We start from the raw sequence: 21,001 nt of genomic DNA on the forward strand, positions 1-21,001 counted from the left end.
TCATATACAATATTCCAATCTTGCTTTAAAAGTTCATTTAATGTCTTCTCTGTTCTTATTCTTTTGTAAATAATCTTATGTCCATCGTTGTTCACTTTATAATGGCAATTATAAGATGCAAAGACAGGTAAATGGTCACTTATATCGTTGATTAATAGCCCACTTTTTATCTTTCCTTCTATTATATTTGTAAATGTATTATCTAATAGAGTTGCGCAATGAGATGTTATTCTGGTCGGTCTTGTTATCAGTGGAAATAAACCGATGCTGTACATGGAATTAATAAATTCTTCTGTACTCTTATTATGATTTGGATTCAATAAGTCAACATTAAAGTCCCCACAGATAAACATTCTTTTCTGATTTATATTTGTAAATAAGTCCTCCATATTATCCTTAAATATCTCAACCTTAGATCCTGATGTTCTGTATATACAACTGACATTTAGGTTTTTCCTTTTTTCCATACTTATTTCCACTGATAAACATTCCATCACTCCATCAATAACAGTCGTCATTCTTCCCATTCTTTCATACTTTAGGTTTTTATCAGTGTAAAGTGCCACCCCACCTCCTTTCTTGTTGATCCTGTCTACATGAAGGAATTCATATCCATTTATTTTAAAGTCTTCTTCTTTTCCAGGAGTTATCCAGGTCACCTTGAATGGCTGTTCAAACTGTGTTATGTAGTCTTTGATGGATTGAAAGTTTGCATATAAGCTTCGACTATTAAAGTGGACCATTGTTATACCCTTTTATACCTTGATTTTCTTTTTAAGTTGTTCGTTTGTATAATAATTGAATTCATTTGTCTTATTATTAAAGAAATCACAATCAGGATCTATGTTGCTGTCATACACCAATGTCTTATGTTCAATATCTATATGAGTTGTTAGTTGAAAACTGTCAGACGTCTGAGTTGGTTGTGCAGCTTAGACGGTCCCATCATATTTAGCACTGCTTTGCATTCTGATTTAGCAGTTATATTTTTCTATATTATATTATTATATATTTTCTGTCATCTTCTTGATGACTAGAACCTTAGCCTGCACTGGTGTTCCATTTAACTTAATGAATATTTTACAGTCTGACGTCCAAGTTGACTGTATTTTGTTCTGTTTTCTTAATATTCTTGCATACTTCTCAGTCCGGTTCTTAGAAATGCTGCGATAACTTTCTATATCCATTTCCTTCTTTGTGAGCAGCAGCAGTTTTCTTTTTGACTTGATGCTTGTCAAGTTAAAGGTCAAACCCTTGTTAGAGATTTTATACTGTATGTACACTGATAACTTGTTAACTTGATTTTATTAGTCTGAGCATTAAAAAGCTAAAGCACATCATTACACACTAGGAGGCTAAAAATATTAACCCTAAAATTAACCCGTTTTTCTGAAATTATTTTGTTATTGTGTGCAAATAGAAATAATTTATGCTCTCTAAGAAAACAAATAAACTGCTATATTTAGAAATCCTATGTTGAAAGTCCCCTTGCTTTGTTGTAAAAAGCAGTTTTAACCAAAACATCAAGTTTCATTGGATGTTTTATCCTCGTCTGTAACAGGTGAGATAGATGTGCCATCTTGTGGTTGTTTTTTTAAACTTAATTAGATATAAAAATAGAGCACCAGAAAAAAATATCAACCCTTCATTTCAAATCAGACCTCTTTGTACTTTTTAGTACTCCAGCTTCCATCAGACAGTAAACACCGTTTTGTGGAGTTTGCATAAAACTGATCCACCATACTTAAGATGTTCCTTTCACAGTTTTGCTGAATGTAAAGCTGTGCAAATGATTCTGGGTCAGAAAAGCTTCCCTGCATTCTGCAAGTGTCCACATATAGGAGAATATTTTAGGCATACTGTTATAAACATTTTAAACATTCTCTAGCATATTAAAGAGTATGGTTCTATGGGTAAATGAGTGTTTGTTTGATTTTACCCAATTCTAATCAACCTAGTTACATTTAAGCTATAAACAAAACCACCTACTTTCCACTTGTGACACTTCTTGGTTAATTAATTATTGGAGTAAATGCACCATTTTTCCTTTACATATTTTTCTGTCCTAATGCTGATCACACCATCACTAAGCTGGTTCTAGATTAGTGATACAAGGAATTAGGCATTGGATGAAAAGAAGTATATACAGCAAGTAAAATGAACATTGAACGTGTCACCAGATTTCCAGATGAGTATATTTGTAAATGTGCTATTGACTTGAAATTCTCAACTCATCCAATCCACACATGCAACGAAATCAAACCATAGATGTCCATAAATTAAATCATGTGTATTAATGAGAAATGACACTGGAAAAAAGTACTGATAACGCTTACTGAACTGTATTTAATACTAAAAGCGTATGTTGGTGATGACAGCTTTAAGATGCCTCCTGTATGGAGAGGTTAGTCCCATGCATTGCTCAGGCGGGATTCACTCATTTGCCCACAGTCAGGTTCTGTGGGCCCCTTTTATGAACTCTGAGCTTTAGTTCTTTTCATAGATTTTGGATTGAGGTCAGATGATTAGCTGGGTAATTCTTGCAGCTTTATTTTCTTTGTCTGAAACCACATAAGAGTTTCCTTGTCTGTGTTTGGGATCATTCTCTTGCTTAAATGTCCACCCTTCAGCCTTTCTTCAATTGTGCCATGGTGAAAAATGACCACACACCATGATGACACAGGTTTGTCTAAATGTTGTTCAGCAAGCTTTCAACCTGCTTTTTCTCATTAATGGAGTCTTGCATGGTGAGCATGCACACAAGCCATGGTGGTTGAGGTACTTACTGTTTTCTTTCTTTTTTTTGCAACAATAAGGTTCCAAAGATTTTGAAAGTACTCATTGGTTTTGCCCATCATGAAACCTTGGTAACAAGATACCTTATTAAGGCCATCACCTGGGACTGAACCAGCTGATATTAATTTGCACTAAGTGGCAGGATTGTTTTTTAATCACTGATAGATTTCAGCTGGTGTCATGACTTTTCACACCTTCCTTCCTTTTTTCTATGTTTTTCACTTTCCCTGTGTCATTTTTCCATTATTAGACATAATTTATTGACACTTATGGTTTGATTCCTTTGTATGATTGGAGCGGATGAGCTGATACTGACGTCTGGTGAGAATTTAATGTCATTAAAACCTTTAGAAATATATTTACTTAGAAAATTGGTGGCATGTTCAATTACCTGGTGTAAGGACACTATAGTTGACCCTGTTGCACAACTATAACAATAGCAACAGATCCCTCTGTCAGTAAACAGAAGCCTATTCACAATCAAAGAGTAAGGACAAATGCAGACAAGTCATATCTCCTATACAACTTTGTGCAATGTCTAGAAATAGATTTTTTTTTTTGCCCCTTTAAAAACTTACACGGAGACCTGTAGAGTGCTTTTCTACTCTGAAAACTCACAGCACTTAAACACAATAAGGCTCTTGACACAACTCATTCAATGTAAGACTTTCACATAGAAAACTTTAATACACTAAATATATGTATATTCAGTATGACAGCAATGACGCCTCAGTTCAGTCTGATGGGAATTCCTGTGTGAACTGAGTCCAGTTTACAATCATAATTTACTCTCTTCACTTTACTTGTCATGTACTGTACATTTATTTTCATCACACTTCCTGTATCATGGACTACTGGAATGACACCATGAAATATTGGATTCATACCAGTTTTAACTCTCGTCTCAAAGACTTATACCGAATGAAACAACAGATGTCTTTCTTCATTTCTGTTTTGTAAAGAAATTGTAAAATTATTTTGTTTATAAGTCAGACTGAGAGAGTCGTGTAACTCCAGGGATCCCAGGAAAGATCTTTGAGGTCAGCAGCCATCCTCTTGAAATCCCTGGAATCCAAGTCAGGGTGAATCCTAAACAATCCTGACCAACATATGAATGAGCTCTATGTGCTCAGTTTTAGACCATGTCCACTAGCTTGAATTTACCCTCCTGCTTGACTGGAAGGACATTGATGAAAGTCTTGTAGAGGACGGCTCCTCTTGGCAGCTTGGTGATGACCTGAGTAGCCTCTGGGCTCCGTGGTGCTGGGACATAGACCTCCTTAGTGAACCTGACATAGCCATCCTCCAGAGCAAAGAGTGTCTTGTTGGTTCCCATTCCAACCTTCAGGGCAAGGAAAAAGGACCAGCAGTCAAACAAGATGAAAAGCAGTTACACCAGCTCTTCACTATCTGCCACAGCTCACTGGGGATGGGTATTGATAAGATTTTCACAATTCCGATTCCATTTTCGATTCTGTTTAACGATTCGCTTCTTTATCGATTCTTATTTTTAAAAAAGGAGAACACTAAGGTCGATTAGCCTAGAACTTTGTTTTATATCTTCTCTTTGAACAACTTTTAACATAAATTATTCTGTAGCAATTACACAAGAATATCCAGTAATGTCCCTGCCTACAATTAAACACATTCACTTACTGAAAATCATCTGCTGTGGCAAATGGGTGCAAGGCTTTGACCACAAACTGAGTCACTGCTCTGTGACATTCGTCTATCCTGGCCTGAAAGGAGACGCTACCGGTAGACTGCAGCGAGAACTGCCAGCATCTGAGCCAGACTCTGTCTCTCTCATCATGGTCACCTAAATGCACAGTAATGGCAGGTTTTGTAATAAGGCAGATCGCGCTATCATAATATGCACTGTTGATTATTTACCTGCCGCATTAACGGGCGAGGACGTGCAAACGTTACCGCTGCTGCTGGGCTGAGATTCACGAGTCCGGAGCGGAATTAAAAACACGACATTCATTTAAGGTCATCGTGTGTTTTGTGAGCAAATGCTTTTGCATATTCGTAGTGTTTCCTCCCTTAAATGAAATATCTACTTTGCAAGTTTCCCTGTTGTCATCCGTTCTCGTAAAGTATAACCAAACTTTTGTGCGTTTGAGCCGCTTAGGCGCCGTGTTTCCTGCCAGGTAAATGACGCTCCGCAACATGGTGACGTCATTCGGGGCGACTGGAATCGATAAGGGAATCGTTTGCAAAAATGGCAAACAATTCCAAGGAATTGAAACAGTGGGAACCGGTTCTCAACAAGAACCGGGTTTCGATACCCATCCCTACAGCTCACAGTGCCACATGGAACTAACTGTTGACAGTGTGGTGTTAAGATGAAACTTTTAATTCTAGGCTGAAAGTCCATCACACCAACATTTTTGGATAGTGTGCAACTTACATGAGCTCCTGGGTGATACCGCATCAGCCTCTGTGTTGCAAGGATGTTACCAGCATGGACAAAATTTCCTACCACACGGAAGAGGGGGAAAAATAGAAAATTAATTCGAGCCCCGACCTTTTATGCCAATTCTAGCTATTGTATACACTTCTTGCTTACGCTATGAAAAGTCAAATTCAGCAATGCCACCAGTTTTAGAAGCCATCAGTGACATGTGTCAAGTGTCTGTATTGCTGTATCACTGCATTCTTCTGAATTTCTCAATCTGACAAATGCTGCTCATATCATAATAACAAAAGCTAAACATGAAACCAATATAAACTAAACTGAATAGAGCAGACCCATTCTGGAAAAAAACCCACAAGCAAACATTAAAACTAAATGCTAATAAAAACTAATGGAAAGCACAAAAATACATTAACTGTCCCACATCCTGTTAACTTCACCTGCACATCCCAATACTGCAGGCTAGAACAGGTCCTAACTTGGAATACAAATATATGGATATAATTGTTTGCTTCTACCATCTTGTTTCTTGAAGCCATATCTTCTTCCAGGGCTCTTTCCTCCGAGGTTCTTGCTGCTGCCGCCGGCTTTCTTAGACGCAAACCTCACCGAGTCCAGCAGAGAGAGCTGACCAGGTACCAACAAACCTGAAATCAGAAAAACAAGCGCGTTCACTTGAGTTTTTTTCGCTTTAAATCCAGTTTCGGCACGTGACACTTTTTTAAAAAAATCTATATGTAGGACATGATATTGCCCCACTATTATGCCCTGACTGTTACCTAGTGGTATGAGGTCTTCAATCAACACACAGGGTTAGCTTACAGTGAACACGATCTATATTGCATTTATTGAGACGTGTCCCACGTATCTTAAACTAGCAGAACTGAGGAGAATCAATAAATTGCATCAACAGTGACGTGTACGTTAATATTTTAAAAGAACAAATCCTATTCGCTCTTCATTTGATCTGCATCGTGACATTCAGCGCTACCTCACGTGCAGACAAGTTAGGACACAGTGGTTGCCAAGTTACACTTCGACAGAAGCACTTGCGCAAACTTCAAAGCCGCTCGTGTGAACAATAATCTGTAATGTCCGTTTGAAAGTTTGCCGCACTCACTGAAATGTTTGATACCTGTTCTGGACTTGACCATTAACGACACCAGCGTAGCCATCTTGAGCAATGTTGCCTACGTCATTCACCCGCGTCACATCCGTTTACCTTTGCTACGTTCAAGTTCCTCAAGAAATACAGAAAAGTCCGAAATAGAGACCAAAATGCACTACTTCTTCTTCTGTTAAATGAACATATAAGTATACCTGCATTGCAGTTAAGATACGTGATTTCAGTTGACAAATAGATGCCTTTGTTTGTTTGTACATATGTTGAATAAAGGCTTGTTGGGAAAAAAACAAACAAACAACTTATTCTTCTTCCTTCTGTTATTTCTGTTGGCGGTTTTCAAACAACGACGGTGCATTACCGCCACCATTTGGTATGGAATGTGGACCGAAATTACAAAAAAAAAACCAAACCAAAAAAACCCCATGGTGTGTTAAAGAGCACAATATGGCCTGCTGAGACACTTCTTGAGCTCTTTTGAAATAAATCAACAAAGTCCCGTTTCATTTTCATGTACATTTTTGGATTAGCTGTCTTCTCTCAACCTCATATTTCCGATAATGCACTAAATCACGCTCTATGGTCTCATCTTCTCTATTGCTGTCATATTTTCCTGTATAATGCTATCCTATTAAAAATAATGTGCTGTTTAAACCTGTATGCCCAAGTCAAAGATGTGATCTTCTCTATGCTGTTCCTTCCTGTGCTTCTCCTCTCTCCTACTTTCCTTTGGATTTTGTAAAACCAACCTTCCTTTTCTTTTTTCATCCCATTGCTTTTTCCACCTCTTCTTCATTTTCTTATTATATGCCTTATTATGCTGTTAATATCTGTCATGCTGACACTGAGTGACTTATTGTGGCTTTCTTTCCTGTTCTATCTGTCATTTCAGAATCAGAATCAGAGAGACTTTATTAATCCCAGTAGGCAATTGAGTTGTCATAGCAGCAAATATACAACAAAGATCAAGCGCTCATAGAAAATGAGTGTAGAAACCAATGACTGTAGAAAACACAGTCATTGTTAGAAACAGGCACGGTGGTTAGCACTGTTGCCGCACAGCAAGAAGGTCCTGAGTTCAATTCCACCATCAGGCCGGGGTCTTCCTGTGTGGAGTTTGCATGTTCTCCCCGTGTTTGCGTGGGTTCCCTCCGGGTACTCCGGCTTCCTCCCACCGTCCAAAAGACATGCAGCTTGTGGGGATAGGTTAATTGGATAATCCAAATTACCACTAGGTATAAATGTGAGTGCGAATGGTTGTCTGTCCCTGTGTGTTAGCCCTGCAACAGACTGGCGACCTGTCCAGGGTGTACCCCGCCTCTCCCAGCTGTCATAGCCCTTTTCAGGGTCTGAAAAGGAGAAGCGGAAGCGAATGGATGGATGGTAGAAACAGAGATTTAATTTCCTTTAATTCCATATTGTGCTGGTACCCACAAAAGTAACCATAAGTCCCATCAAACTGACTCTGTAAAGTGTTTGATGAATCTGCATTGTATGTGAGTTTAAAATAAAAACCGCGTCCTTTTTCTTCTGACCTGATCCAGATTAAATTGAGTTGCTTTCCTACTCACCGTCCAGCCAAAGCTCTGTATTCCTCTTTTCTCTATTTCCCAGCTAATCTTGGATGATCTTGTTCATGTCCCTGTAGATTTGCCCAGTAGTTGAGTGTTAGCTGCTCTCTTCGGATTTTATCCTGCTGAATTATATGCTATACACCTGTAATCTAATACCTAACTAATAGTAATATTTGACTGTCTGTTAAAAAGACAGAAAAATACAAGTACAACTGACCATTTATACTAGTTAATAGACCTTCTCTCCACATCATATGCTTTTTCTATATAAAAGAAAACTGCCAATACACCTGTGGCTTAAGGATGCTGGATCCACATCGCCCTCTTCTAAAACCACTCTGATATTTCGCCATAAATCCTTTATCCTTTATTTATATAGTATTTCATTTTCCATTCTCTCCATTATTTTGCAGACATTAGATGTTAAAGTTATTGGTCTGTAGTTTCCTGGTTTTGTATCATCCTTCCCTGGTTTATGTAAACCATTGTATAACAAACCTGATGCTTTGTCTTTGCAAACGGTATATTCAAGAAATCCTTTGTGTCATTTTCTAGATCTGTAATGCCTCTACCTATTTTCCCGTCGTCACTATTGTTATTTAAACGAACTTTAGCAAAAGTTTCTACTAGCACACCTGCCTTCTCTTCATGATTCTCTGCTGCAGCTTCCTTGTCATTTTTAATGGTTCTTCTTACATTAGCCTGTGACCTTTTATGTTCAATAATATTCTGAGAATTCTGATTCCTTTTTAATATCTTAAAAGCTTTATTTCAGCTCTTAATTGCTTTATCACATTCCTTTGTTCCCTCGGGTACAATCTTCTTTTTGCTCTTATCTTCTTTCTACTCTGGTTTGCTGCTTCTTGAATAGCATTGCAGACAGAAGAATTTAAATCATCATTATTAACATTCATAAAAATTTTTTGCATCTGCTGGTCACTAACAAGTCTAAATGTCTTCCAATCTGCAGAACTAAAACATCGCTTTTTGTACGCCGCCTGTATCACACTCCTCTGTAGTTCTGTCATTTCCTGCTCTTGTTTCTTTAACTACCTGCCATGAAGAAACACATACCAGTGAACCCGATACTAATGTGAGATCAACTGGTTATTCCGTACCATCGAGGACATTGCTTCTTGTACCACTTCCATCATTTAGGTGTACCAGATTTTTCTTCTTCTTTAATTCTTCAGTTACTGCTCCTTTTTGATCATTATGTTTTATTTCTACTCCTGCACCATCGAGAGCGTCCTGACGTCAAACATCTGCACCTGGTTTGGGAACAGCACCAAGCAGGACAGACGAGATCTGCAAAGGGTGGTGCGCTCGGCAGAACGCATCATTCAATCAGAGCTCCCTGACCTGCTGTCCATCTACACCAAGCGGTGCAAGTCCAAAGCTAGGAAGATTATGATGCACCTCTCCCATCCCAACAATGGACTCTTCTCACTGTTGAGGTCTGGGAAGCGCTTCCGCTCCCTTAAGGCCAAAACAGAGAGAATGAGGAGGAGCTTCTTCCCCCAGGCTATTCGGGGCCTGAACCAGGTGTAGGACTGGACTCTCCCAAACACGTCACTATAAGACTGGACTCTCACACACGTCACCACACGCACCACCACACATTTCCTATAATCCTATAATTCCTATAATTTATAATCCTTATCTTTATAATCTCTTCTGCTATTTGCACATTCTTTACTGTAAATTCCTAAGTTAATTTGTAAATTTTTGTAGTAAATTGTAAATATTGTAAAACTTTTCGTCTGTCATTTAATGGTCGGGCATTGTACAGCTACAAGCATTTCACCCCCATGTCATACTGTGTATGGTTGTGTGTGTGTGACAAATAAAATTTGAATTTGAATTTGAAGTAGCCTGAAATGTTGGGATATTAAAACAAAAAGATACAGACACAACTGCTATTAAAAGACTTCCATCTATAAGGATTTTAGATAGTGTGACCTCTCTCTTTTTCAGTTTGTGCAAAAAAATTATTGGGCTCAACTGCACCCCCCCATCCTCCTTGCTGAATTTTAGGACTATTTTAAACTCTTATAATCTCTTTCCAGACCACACTACCTTCGTCTGAACTATTTCCTCTAAATTTTTGTTTGCTGCTCTGTGTTCCTAATAAATTTCCATCCACTCTTCTGTTTCTCTCTTCGTGACTCCTTTTCACCAACCGGCATCAACTCTCCCTAATCCATGTCGTCCTCATCCTCTACCTGAAATGTCATTCTAGTCCAGCCACACACCAGCTTATGCCAAGCGCAAAAATCTGTGATCCAAATCAGGAGGGCGTATCGATCCAGTTATCGATACCAAAATTGGTATTGGCATTAGATCAGCACTATTGCAATAGGATCAATACTTTGTTTCTGTCCTCCAAGTTCAGCAAATAGCCCACTGAATTGTGTTAAATCTATTATTTATTAGGAAATGAAAAAAATACACCTCAAACATGGACTATGAAAAATATCTCAACCTTTTTGTATTGACTGTCACAACTATTTTATATAGCACATTTAAACAACAGAAGCTGACCCAACGTGCTTTATAAACACGCCTATTTACATTACAGGTCTCAAAGAACCCAAATTTTGAAATACATGTGTGTTGTGTTTTGTTGTGTTAACTAAGTATTGTAGAAATTAAATTTCTGAGTGATTTAGTGGTCGATGACGATTCATCTCATAAATCATTACACACTGCACTTCCCTACATAAGCTGCCTTTATAAGTTAAAAGTATCAGTACCGGCAATACTGGCCCTGTATTTATTTGATATCGGATCGATACCGACGTTTGCAGTATTGCACAGCCCTGACGTAGTCCAAAAACCAAAAAAAACTAAGAATCACTTTTGTTTGTAGTTTAAATCTCACGCCGTCACGTTCTTTCCGTCTGCAAACCTCTACTTCTAAACGCACTACTACTATCTCTACTACTGTTAGGGCCACATTAAAAAAAAGGTTAGTTTCTATTTTGGGATTAAGGTCGATACTTTGAGTTTAGAAACATTATTTGAAAAAGTTTTTCTTTTCTTAATGTGGCCACAAGACCCGGCCTCAGTGTCCACGGAAGTTTCAGAAAATCCTCGTCCTCGGGGAACCCCTGAATGCATCATTACCCGGGGAAATCAAACAAGTCTCGCAGTTCTCTGTGTTCGGGTAAATAAATAAATAATTTCTCGCTGTAGTTTGAAGTTAGAGCGAGTAGTTAATATTTTTTCTTATCTATGCTGCTTCTTTATTAACTACTTAATTACTACTGCCTTGTAATTTCAAAGAGTTAAGCGAACCGCAGTAAGTGACGCGTTAAGCTAGTCTGCTAACCTTCAGCTGATGCCTGGAGTCGGGTAAAATGTGCTCGGGTTGTCCTTCCTGATCGTTTCTAAAAGAACATTAATGTCGTGCCAAACTCAATTTAAAAAGTAATTTCTTTATCGCCAGGTCCTGTTTGGTTAGACACAGCGTAGCTGTAAGTTGGATATTCAATTAAGTGAGAGAAGTCAATAACGTTACACCAAGCGACTCCTATAATTGGCCTTGCTTATCTTCTAACTGCAGAAAACACTACGGTGGGCGGTAACAAGCACTGCGCACTGTTTATTCAAATAAGAATTTCACTGAAATAAGGCTTGCTGGTTGGACTGTGTTCAAGTCGAATTTACGAAAACGCCTTTACCTGTTGCTTTAGGTTTTGATTTTCAGGTTTACCTAATAATTTGTTAATTATTTAAGAAGCATAAAGACTTTTGTTTCAAATCTTGTTGAGTGATGATGCTCTTGTTGTTCTTGTGTCACACAATATGTACAGTAACCTCCGTGGACATGTGATCATGGGCAGCCAAAGTGACTGCACCAGTGACCCAGATGAGGAGCTGCCTGTGTTTGACTTCCTCCAGCCAGCTTCCCACAGACGTGCAGAGAAACCAGACTTGGTCGACTTTGATGGTTCTGATGCTGCAGCAGCAGCTGTCTCCTCCCCAGGGAGGGGGAGTGGTGGCGTGTGCATGGGAATGGCTAATGTAATGATAATCAGCAGCAGTTCCGATGATGATGATGCACCTTATGTTCCTTTGGCACAAAGAATCAAGGCAAGGCGAGACAATGTGATTAGCGCCTCCACCATCGTGACTAACGAGAACGATGCTGAGCACTGTTTGCCGCTCTGTCTGACCAGCTCACAGTTTTCTGGCCAGAATGGCTTTTCAGAGTCAGAGTGCCCGCTCGGCTCACATCAGGTGAGAAAAATGAGCTGTGGACAGGAGCTTCCTCTGAACGGAGCAAGGAACACAGACACTTCTCCTTCCAAGAGGAAACTTGGCAAGCGAACGGTTGAGGAGATCCAGGCCTCCAGGGAAGTGGCTCTGAGTAAGAGGGAGGCTAAGAAGAGACAGCAGCCAGACAAGGATGTGCTCAGGGAGGAACGAGAGAGACAGAAAATGGAGAGGAAAGCTCTGGCAGAGGCAGCTAGGGCCCTGAGGCCAGAGGAATGTATCAAGCATATGGTGGTGGTGGTGGATCCAGGTAAAAAGAAAACATTAAATTATACTTGGCAATGTAGATAAATGCAGATCATTACAAATTTTATTTTAAACTGCACATGCAGCCAGTCTTTCATCTGCAGTATTATTGAAGTCATTAAATGTGCTAATTGTGGCTGTAATTGTGCTGAGTGTGTTTGTGTGTGCAGCTCTCCTACAGCTGGAAGGAGGCGGCACTTTGCTGGCCTCGTTACAGGCTCTGGGTTGTAGCTGCGCCATCAAGAAACAATCCCTCCCACGCAGTGTGAGCTGGATGAGAAGAGCTCCCTGTGCGCAGGTGATAAGACACATGCAATATTTTTCTCTTTACCTCACTTTACTCAAAGTGAAGCATGAATGTGAACTTGTCAAATTTGCCGTAATTGCCAAAAATGAATGAGAAGTGGTTTCATGAGTGCTTATTTAGCAGTAACACCTTTTATTATCTTTGCCATGTTTCAGGGAGATGAAGGAGCATCTGTACCAGAGGCCAATGTTGTGATACAGATGACAGTGGAGGACTTCATTACTTTGATCCACAACTACGTTCAGGTTTGTTGTGGGTGCTGATGGTATGCTTGAAGGATCAACAGAGCAGAACCACTGCTTCTTCTACTGACTTCTGACTTCTTCTACTGTTTAGAAGAAGTCTAGATGAAGCATAACTGCATCTGATCAGAAACTAGGCGAGTTTAGGAACAACAGGAGGAAAACGGAGAAGGCAAAAGGCAAGCGCCAATTAGAAAATGACTTTAGGTAATGTTAAAGGAGTTATGTATTTTGGCCATTAGGGTAAAAAACCACACAAATGATAAAAACTTCCATCGGTCCATTAAAAAAAGAAAAAAGAAAAAAAAGATCAGATGGTTCAAACCATAAAAATTCTCTGTGAGACAACAGTAACCATAGAACAATAAAAATACGAGGGTGAGTGTGAAAATATTTTGAGAAAAATATTTATTTATTCTTTACTTATTTAAGAGGGTGAGTAACATACTTCCCTTGACCTACAACCATTCATGTAAGCACTATTTAACTTTTTTCTCTGCTTGTTCTATCGCAGTGCTTTCTAACATTCACACACATTCATACTCCAATGGCTGCATTGGAACTTTGGGTTACTATCTTGCCCAAGGATATTTGGCATGGAGACTGGGACAGCCAGAGATTGACCCACCAACCTTCCGATTAGTAGCTTTATAGCTATTGCTAATTTCTACCCTTAGAAAACCAGTGGCACCTGCAGTGCTGCTTATATGTACAGCTAGTATGAGCTTAAACATTGATGACATCCACGTTTTGTACATCAACCAAGAAAATTAGATTATGCTAAACATGTACAAATGGTCAACTCCAAGCTAACGAATTCCCCATAAAATGTAAATATGTTTAAAAAAATTACAAATATTTTCTGAAACAGGTAGTTTTAGCAGTAGTTTTCAACAAACCTTACTAAGACTAGGGTAAATTATGTATTTGTAGCCAACTGTTTTCAGTAGTAGATTCATATATTCTTGGTGGCATAGAATGATTTTTGTTGCAGAAAGACACTGAGATGAAAGGTGTTGTCTTATTTATGTTTTTTTAAATAACATGTACAACACTGGAGCTTCAAGGCACAGAGAAATAACAGGTATGAGGCTTTCAATATTCAATACACACAATCATAAATTGTGTGTATTGAATATATTGTAATTGTGAGCGTGGCGAAAAACTGACGCAGAAAATTGCTTATGCAGGACATGGCAAACAAGAAAATATGTTATTACATGTAAGAAATAAAGGTAAACGTTTACATAATTTTCATTCTTGTCATTAGTTGCATAGTATAATTAATTTGAAAGAGTTCTAATTGCATATCAACAGAGTTAATTTTTTTTCCTAATATCTACCTCCCTGTCTAATCCAGAATGAGAGGCATGGCAGATCAGACTGTGGGTCCACATTGACATCCTGGGTCCAGGAGCAGCAGAGGCGTCACCTTGGCAAGACCCTTAGCCTAGCAATTATTGAGCTTGAGAAATACTTCAGGTAAGGATTTGAAGGTTGAGCTGTAGAACATTTTAAAGCATAATTTGGTTATTGTTGCTCTATAGTATGTGCTATCGTTGTATTTAGCCCCTCTATTAATGGGAAAGTTGTTCATCTGGCTCAGGATCCATCGGATTTTAATTAATTTAATTATGAAGTTCCACAGGGTTCTGTGGTAGGACCAATTCTGTTTACATTACAAATGCTTCCCTTGGGCAGTGTAATTAGAAAGCACAGCATACATTTTCACTCCTGTGCAGCTGACTTTATCTCTCTATGAAACCAGATAAGACAAACCAGTTAAATAAACTGCAGGAATGTCTTCATGACATAAGGACCTTGATGACCTAAAATGTTTTGCTTCCAAATTCAGCTGAGGTTAACGTACTCGGCCACCAAAAATCTCAAAAATATGGTCTCTAACCAGGTGCTTACTATGGGATGGCATTACTTTGACCTCCAGTAACTCTGTGAGGAATCTTGGAATCGGTTTTCACCAGGATATGTCCATCAATGCACGTATTAAAAAAATATGTTTGACTTTCTTCCATTCGAAATATCTCTAAAATTAGAAACACCCTATTTCAAAGTGACACTAAAAAACTAGTTCATGCATTTATTACTTCTAGGATGGACTACTGTAATTTGTTGTTATCAGGATGTCCTAAAAAACTCCCTGAAAAGCTTTCAGTTGATCCAAAATGACTGGGAAAGAGAGCATATTTCAGACGATATTAGACTGGAGGCTTACTTATGATTCCCAGAAAATTTAAGTTAAAAGTAAGAAAGTAGAATGGGAGGCAGAGCCTTCAGCTTTCAGGCCCCTCTTCTGTGAGACCAGCTTCCAATTTAGATTCAGGAGACAGACAGCCTCTCTCTACGTTTAATATTAGGCTTCAAACTTTCCTTTTTGATAAAGCATATATTTAGGGCTGGATCAGGTCACCCTGAATCCTCCCTTAGTTACACTGCAATAAGCCTAGGCTGCTGGGGCAGTCCCATGATGATGAGTTTTTCCTTCCCACTGTCACCAAAGTGCCTGCTCATAGGGGATCATATGATTGTTGGGATTTCTCTATATTTCTTTGTGTTTTTGTCTTGTATTTGGGTCTTTGCCTTACAATATAAAGTGCTTTGAGGCGACTGTTGTTAAATTGAATATATCACCAAATAGATAATCTCTCAGGCTTTATTACTTTTCTTTCTCACTATGAAAAAACTTTTTTTTTAATGATCACTGCCAGAAACAACACCACCCAGTCATGAAAGCTCTTATTAAAACCCATTTGATGTAAAATGCAAAAGAATATTTTTTTGAAACCTATCTTCTTTAATGTATTTTTCAAAAGTATCATGATCCATTTTAAAGTTGGGACCCTCCCCCCCGCCCCAAGGAAAAAAAGGCTCATTTTTTAAGTTGAATAATTTAAAAGCCCTATGACTTTGACTACATCAACACTTGTGGTGGTATCTGTTTCTCAGGAGGCAGAAGGTCAGGAGATTGATTCCACATGCCCAAGTGTCCTTGAGCTACATGCTCACCCCAGAGCAATGAACTGTGACTGTGTGGGTCTGTCAGTAAGCTGTATGAATATGTGTGTGAATATGAATGTGGCTGGTGGTAAGAAGCACTTTGAATGCTCAATTAGAGCAGGAAAGCTGTATGTAAACACTAAAGTAACATCTGGAACTAAATAAAAAACTGAAAGATACTGAAATTAAAATGATAAATATTTACCAAAATTGGGAAATTAATGTATTACAATTACCAATTAAATACAAAATACAAATAAACGAGTACCTCCAATTAATCAAAATCTAAAAATGATACAATAAGGAACTTAAATGTACAATCAATATATGCAATGAGGTGGTAAAAATTTTCTGTATCTTTGCGACAACCGAGCTAAAACGCAGAGAATGGTCTGTCCATTACACCAGTTTTATGGTCCTACAAAGGTGTCTCTTTGTGTAACTTGCATAATAGTATAGTAAAGTGCTTCATAAAGTGTTTAAAAACAACAAGGCAAGCACTCAGAAACTGCATAACTGCGAAAACACATGGCTGTCTGAAAATATCACAAGCATCACTGTGTAATCTGGAAAACCTCTGGTGGAAATGCTGTGAGGAATAGGTGTGAAGAGAGTAAATGCATCAATGAAGGTCCTGAGCATTAATGTCTAAAATGACCAAAAATGTTTTTTCCCAAGATCACAGAAATCACAAAAACAGAAGCATTTTCGAGAGGCTGTTGCAGGGGAGGAGACGGGGGGAAGTAAAGCCAAGAGGAGAAAGAAGAATGGTGGAGCTGGTGTACTGCCTGAGGTGTCGCGAGTTGACGTAGAGGAGGTAGGTTAGGTGGTTGACACAGGACAATTTATAATTATATAGAAAAAATATAAAATTAAAGAGCTTTTGTATTAATTAAACAATTCCCACGCAACTGAATCAATATATCCCTTAAATATAATAGTGGATAATGTGTGAAAATGAACGTACATGGCCATGTGTGGAAAAAGTGATTGCTACCCCTAAGAAATCACTTAAATGGAAACTGCATGACAAAGTGGAGTAGACCAAAAGATCCTAAAAAGCCAGACATCATGCTGTAATCCAAGGCAAGTCAGGAACAAATGAGAAATAAAGCCACTGAAATTCCAGTCTGGAAGTAATAAATGCATGAACTAGTTTTTCAGTGTCACTCTGAGACAGGATATTGTGCAAATGGAAGAAAGCAGTCTTACATATTTGTTTAATATGTGCATTGAAGGACATATCCTGGTCAAAAATGACTCCCAGCTCCCTCACAGTGTTACTGGAGGCCAAGGTAATGACATCCATAGTAAGCATCTGGTATGCTACCGTATGACTTTTAAGACCGAGTACCAGAACCTCAGGGTTATCTGAATTTAGAAGCAGGAAATTAGAGGCCATCCAGGTCTTTATGTCTTTAGAACATTCCTGCAGTTTAACTAATTGGTGTTGGTTATCTGGCTTCATGGTTAAATAAAGTTGGGTGTCATCTGCATATCAGTGAAAATGTGTGGTGTGCCCTCTAATGATACCTCCGCTAAGATAGGACTGCCTTTAACAGTCTTGATCAGTGATGAACAGTAAGATATTATAGCTTTACTAGTTATCTGCTTTAATCTTTTAAATTAGGACTACGCTTCCTCCTCATTGTCATCCAGCCGTCCTGTTTTCCTGGCTGCTCGGGACAGTGTTCTGGGGGAGACGCTACCTTTTGTTGCACCGGCTACAGGGGCTTGCCTAACCTGCGTTTTTCAAGGGTGTGAAGCTGGGTCTCAAATTCAGTGATATTGGCCTCCAGGACTGCAAACACACTACACTGATTACAAGTATCATTATTGCTACAGGAGACCAAGAAGTAAACTAAACATCTGACACAATGAGCAGGAAAATGCAGGAGGAACAGGTGTAGAGGCCATGGTACTAGCAGGTTTGCTATGAGCTAAGCTAGTGAATCCCTAAATACAGAGTGAGTGAATATTTTAAATTAAATAATTTAAAATGTAAAACTTCTTCGTGTGTTTTGGATAAAGTGTGTGAAAATGACACTGTGAAATAGGATCTTATCTAGTTTTTAATACAACTGGCTATACAAATAAGCTACACAAAAACACCACTGTGTTGTAACAGGAAGTGATACCCTACCGCAGAGAGAGCCAACACCAAGCGGAGCGCCATCCAAAGGAATGTCAGAGTGACTCACTGACAGCTATCGCAAACGCTTGATTGCTGCTAAGGATGGGCCAACCAGTTGTTAGGTTTAGGTTCAGTGCCACGTAGGTCTGCCCCCCCCCCAACAATAAACACCTGCATTTTGCATTTACTTGTGCTATTTTTGTCTAATGTTTAATGTTGAAATTTGTTTAATGATGTGAATCATTAAGTGTGAGAAACATAAAAAAGGGGAAATGAAGAAGGGTGCAAACACTTTTTCACACCACTGTAAGATGTTTATTTAGTTTTTTTATATCGGTCTACAATTTCAAGGATCTCTGGCTGCAGTGGCAAACATGTTGATTTATACTAAGAGTCTGGTGTGTTTTCAAGGGGCAAATTAAGTCATGGTTACTATTTTGCTTAGGCTTACAGTGATTCATGTTTGTTTTCTGATATCCCTTCAGGCAATGGTGCATCTCCAGCTTCACACTGGTGTCTCAGTCTGCTTCTTTTGTACCTGGAGGGACTTCTCGGATCACATCACCATGACAACCAAAGCAGTTGCAGAGGCCCCTTTCAAGTGAGCAACTGTTTTTTTGGGGGGGTTTTTTCTCTCTCATCACAGTTCAGCTTAACGCCACCTCTGCCAGATCAAACAGTCATTTCCCATGTTTCCCTGTTTTTTCAGGAGAGAGAGGGAAAAGACTGGCTTTTCCTTCTACCTAGAGAGTGAGTGGGCAGGAGGCCAGCGGGTGGATAGAGGTGGTAAGGGCCTGCTGCAGGTGTGGAAGAGACAGATCCAGCAGTTCAACAGAGTGAGCACAGACATGGCTGCTGCCATCTTGGCAGCTTATCCCTCTCCACAGCTGCTCAAGAAGGTACAAGCTTGATTATAGCAACAGCTGACTGACAAGGCCATGGTGAAGAATATATAATTCTGCCTTTCTGTTTTACTCCTGCTTCTGTATGTAATTAGAACAGTTCTATCAGATTCTTCTAACATGAAAAAATATTTTCTATTCTTATGGCAACAACAACCCCTGATTCACAGCTTGTAAGGACTTAAAGGATCCACTGCTAACCTCTTATTGCGTTGCTCAGAACACAGTTGCAGAGAATTATTAGGTTTTTCACTGAAGTTCCATATAACGGAGCTCTGCTACAGTCTTTATGTTAAGGCAGGTTCACGTTGGCTGCTTGAAAGTCAAACAATGTAATGTAATATTTGATCATTTTATTTAGAAACTCTGAGGTAATTTTCTTTTGAACTTTTCTTTGATGGTTTGAAGTCCTTTACTTCTCTGGATTATCTTCATGTTTGTCATTCATTGAGTTGAGTTATCTTTATCTAATATTAGAATTTGATCCTAAACATTAAAAATATGTTCAGTAGACAAAAATATAAAATATACAAAAAACATTACATTACAGTAACAATCTTGTATATTTTTGATAAGCTACATACTTGATACTTGACGAGAGTTAGCAACTCCAAGTCTGATGCCAGGCGTTCAAGTTGGGGATGGATTGCTGCCTCAAGTGGAGCAAGTAAAGTGGGAGAAGAGTGGAGTAGGACACTGACAGATGGAGTGGCGCAGTGATGCAGGTGCTGTACTGGTCTGTTGTGCTGAAGAGACAGCTGAGCGTGAAAGCAAAGCTTTTGATTGCAATAGCAAAATTCTGAAAATGTGGTACTATAGGAAGCAAATGGATCAAGGTTGTAATTCTTCCTGAACTGATGAGAATTGCATACATATACAAGTCTTCTCATCTGTTTTTTTTTAGTGCTGTCAGCGTTGATCTTGTTAAAACGACGTTAACGGCGCTAACGTGTTGACGCCGTGTGTCGCCCGCGCACGGGGTGATCCACGCTAACTCGCTAACGGAGATTTGCCGCGTTAATGCGGTTATGGTGTTAATGTCATTTTAATTAGATTAATTCTGACAGCAATACTGTTTTTACATGTTGATAAAAGATGATGGCCATAAGAAAACTACAAATGGCACAGCAAAACTACATGAGGAAAATGGCCCCATGTAGTTTTTGATGTTAAAGGCATCAAGAGTTGGGTATGAAGGTATACTTTACATTTCTGGTATTGTGACGTTTTTAGTTCCTACCCTCAGCTATGGCCATGAGTGATTAAAAGAATAAAACACACACAAATGAACTTCCTCTGAGGTGTGTGTGGTCTCAGTCTTTTTAGGTGTACTTTTTGCCAAATGGGTGTTTTTTAAAATCCACAAATATTTACAACAACATGAAATGGTAGGGGACCAATAACTGGAATCATTAATAGTAATGTGCTTTCAGAAGTCCTACTGCTTGTTTTTATGTTCTGTCTCTGGCTTGTGAAGCCAATTTTGAATTATAGGGGCCCTATTATACAGTGGCTTGCAAAAGTATTCAGCCCCCTTGAACTTTTCCACATTTTGTCACATTACAGCCACAAACATGAATCAGTTTTATTGGAATTCCACGTGAAAGACCAACACAAAGTGGTGGTCATACATGATATCAAACATTTTTTACAAATAAATAACTGCAAAGTGGGGTGTGCGTAATTATTTAGCCCCCTTTGGTCTGAGTGCAGTCAGTTGCCCATAGACATTGCCTGATGAGTGCTAATGACTAAATAGAGTGCACCTGTGTGTAATCTAATGTCAGTACAAATACAGCTGCTCTGTGACGGCCTCAGAGGTTGTCTAAGAGAATATTGGGAGCAACAACACCATGAAGTCCAAAGAACACACCAGACAGGTCAGGGGATAAAGCTATTGAGAAATTTAAAGCAGGCTTAGGCTACAAAAAGATTTCCCAAGCCTTGAACATCCCACGGAGC

General features: G+C 38.9%; 2 protein-coding genes across 3 annotated transcripts in view; one reads left to right on the forward strand and one right to left on the reverse strand.

Annotated features, from left to right (window-relative positions):
• Window positions 1–3,450: 3,450 nt before the first annotated feature.
• mrpl27 (mitochondrial ribosomal protein L27) lies at window positions 3,451–6,608 on the reverse strand. Of its 2 annotated transcripts, none has more exons than XM_005721939.2 (4): window positions 6,336–6,608; window positions 5,734–5,862; window positions 5,210–5,277; window positions 3,451–4,138 (listed from the first exon to the last, which is right to left on the reverse strand). In XM_005721939.2, exons 1-4 carry the CDS (start codon window positions 6,388–6,390, stop codon window positions 3,932–3,934), a joined length of 459 nt encoding a protein of 152 aa, XP_005721996.1. In that variant the 5' UTR covers window positions 6,391–6,608; the 3' UTR covers window positions 3,451–3,931. The 2 variants fall into 2 exon arrangements, with proteins under 2 accessions (XP_005721996.1, XP_005721995.1); XM_005721938.2 differs by having other exon boundaries at window positions 6,351–6,479.
• Window positions 6,609–10,996: 4,388 nt separating this feature from the next.
• Window positions 10,997–21,001, forward strand: part of eme1 (essential meiotic structure-specific endonuclease 1) — a 12,927-nt gene continuing 2,922 nt past the window's right edge. Inside the window, exons 1-8 of the mRNA XM_005721940.1 lie at window positions 10,997–11,081; window positions 11,731–12,443; window positions 12,610–12,737; window positions 12,902–12,991; window positions 14,349–14,470; window positions 16,682–16,820; window positions 18,623–18,738; window positions 18,847–19,036. Coding sequence (XP_005721997.1) covers window positions 11,753–12,443; window positions 12,610–12,737; window positions 12,902–12,991; window positions 14,349–14,470; window positions 16,682–16,820; window positions 18,623–18,738; window positions 18,847–19,036 — 1,476 coding nt within the window. The 5' untranslated portion in view covers window positions 10,997–11,081; window positions 11,731–11,752. The remainder of the gene's footprint in view (window positions 11,082–11,730; window positions 12,444–12,609; window positions 12,738–12,901; window positions 12,992–14,348; window positions 14,471–16,681; window positions 16,821–18,622; window positions 18,739–18,846; window positions 19,037–21,001) is intronic.

The sequence above is a fragment of the Pundamilia nyererei genome, unplaced genomic scaffold (assembly GCF_000239375.1).
Source record: "Pundamilia nyererei isolate P.nyererei 1_Seehausen unplaced genomic scaffold, PunNye1.0 scaffold00005, whole genome shotgun sequence".
Classification (NCBI taxonomy): Eukaryota; Metazoa; Chordata; class Actinopteri; order Cichliformes; family Cichlidae; genus Pundamilia; species Pundamilia nyererei.

Excerpts from the sequence above, each read along its gene's own strand:
- mrpl27 (XM_005721939.2), bottom strand. The coding sequence starts at position 6,390 with ATGGCTACGCTGGTGTCGTTAATGGTCAAGTCCAGAACAGGTATCAAA. Across the intron at positions 5,863-6,335 it reads AACAGGTATCAAACATTTCA|GTTTGTTGGTACCTGGTCAG; the intron begins GTGAGTGCGGCA and ends TTCTGATTTCAG. Across the intron at positions 5,278-5,733 it reads TGGCTTCAAGAAACAAGATG|GAAATTTTGTCCATGCTGGT; the intron begins GTAGAAGCAAAC and ends TCCGTGTGGTAG.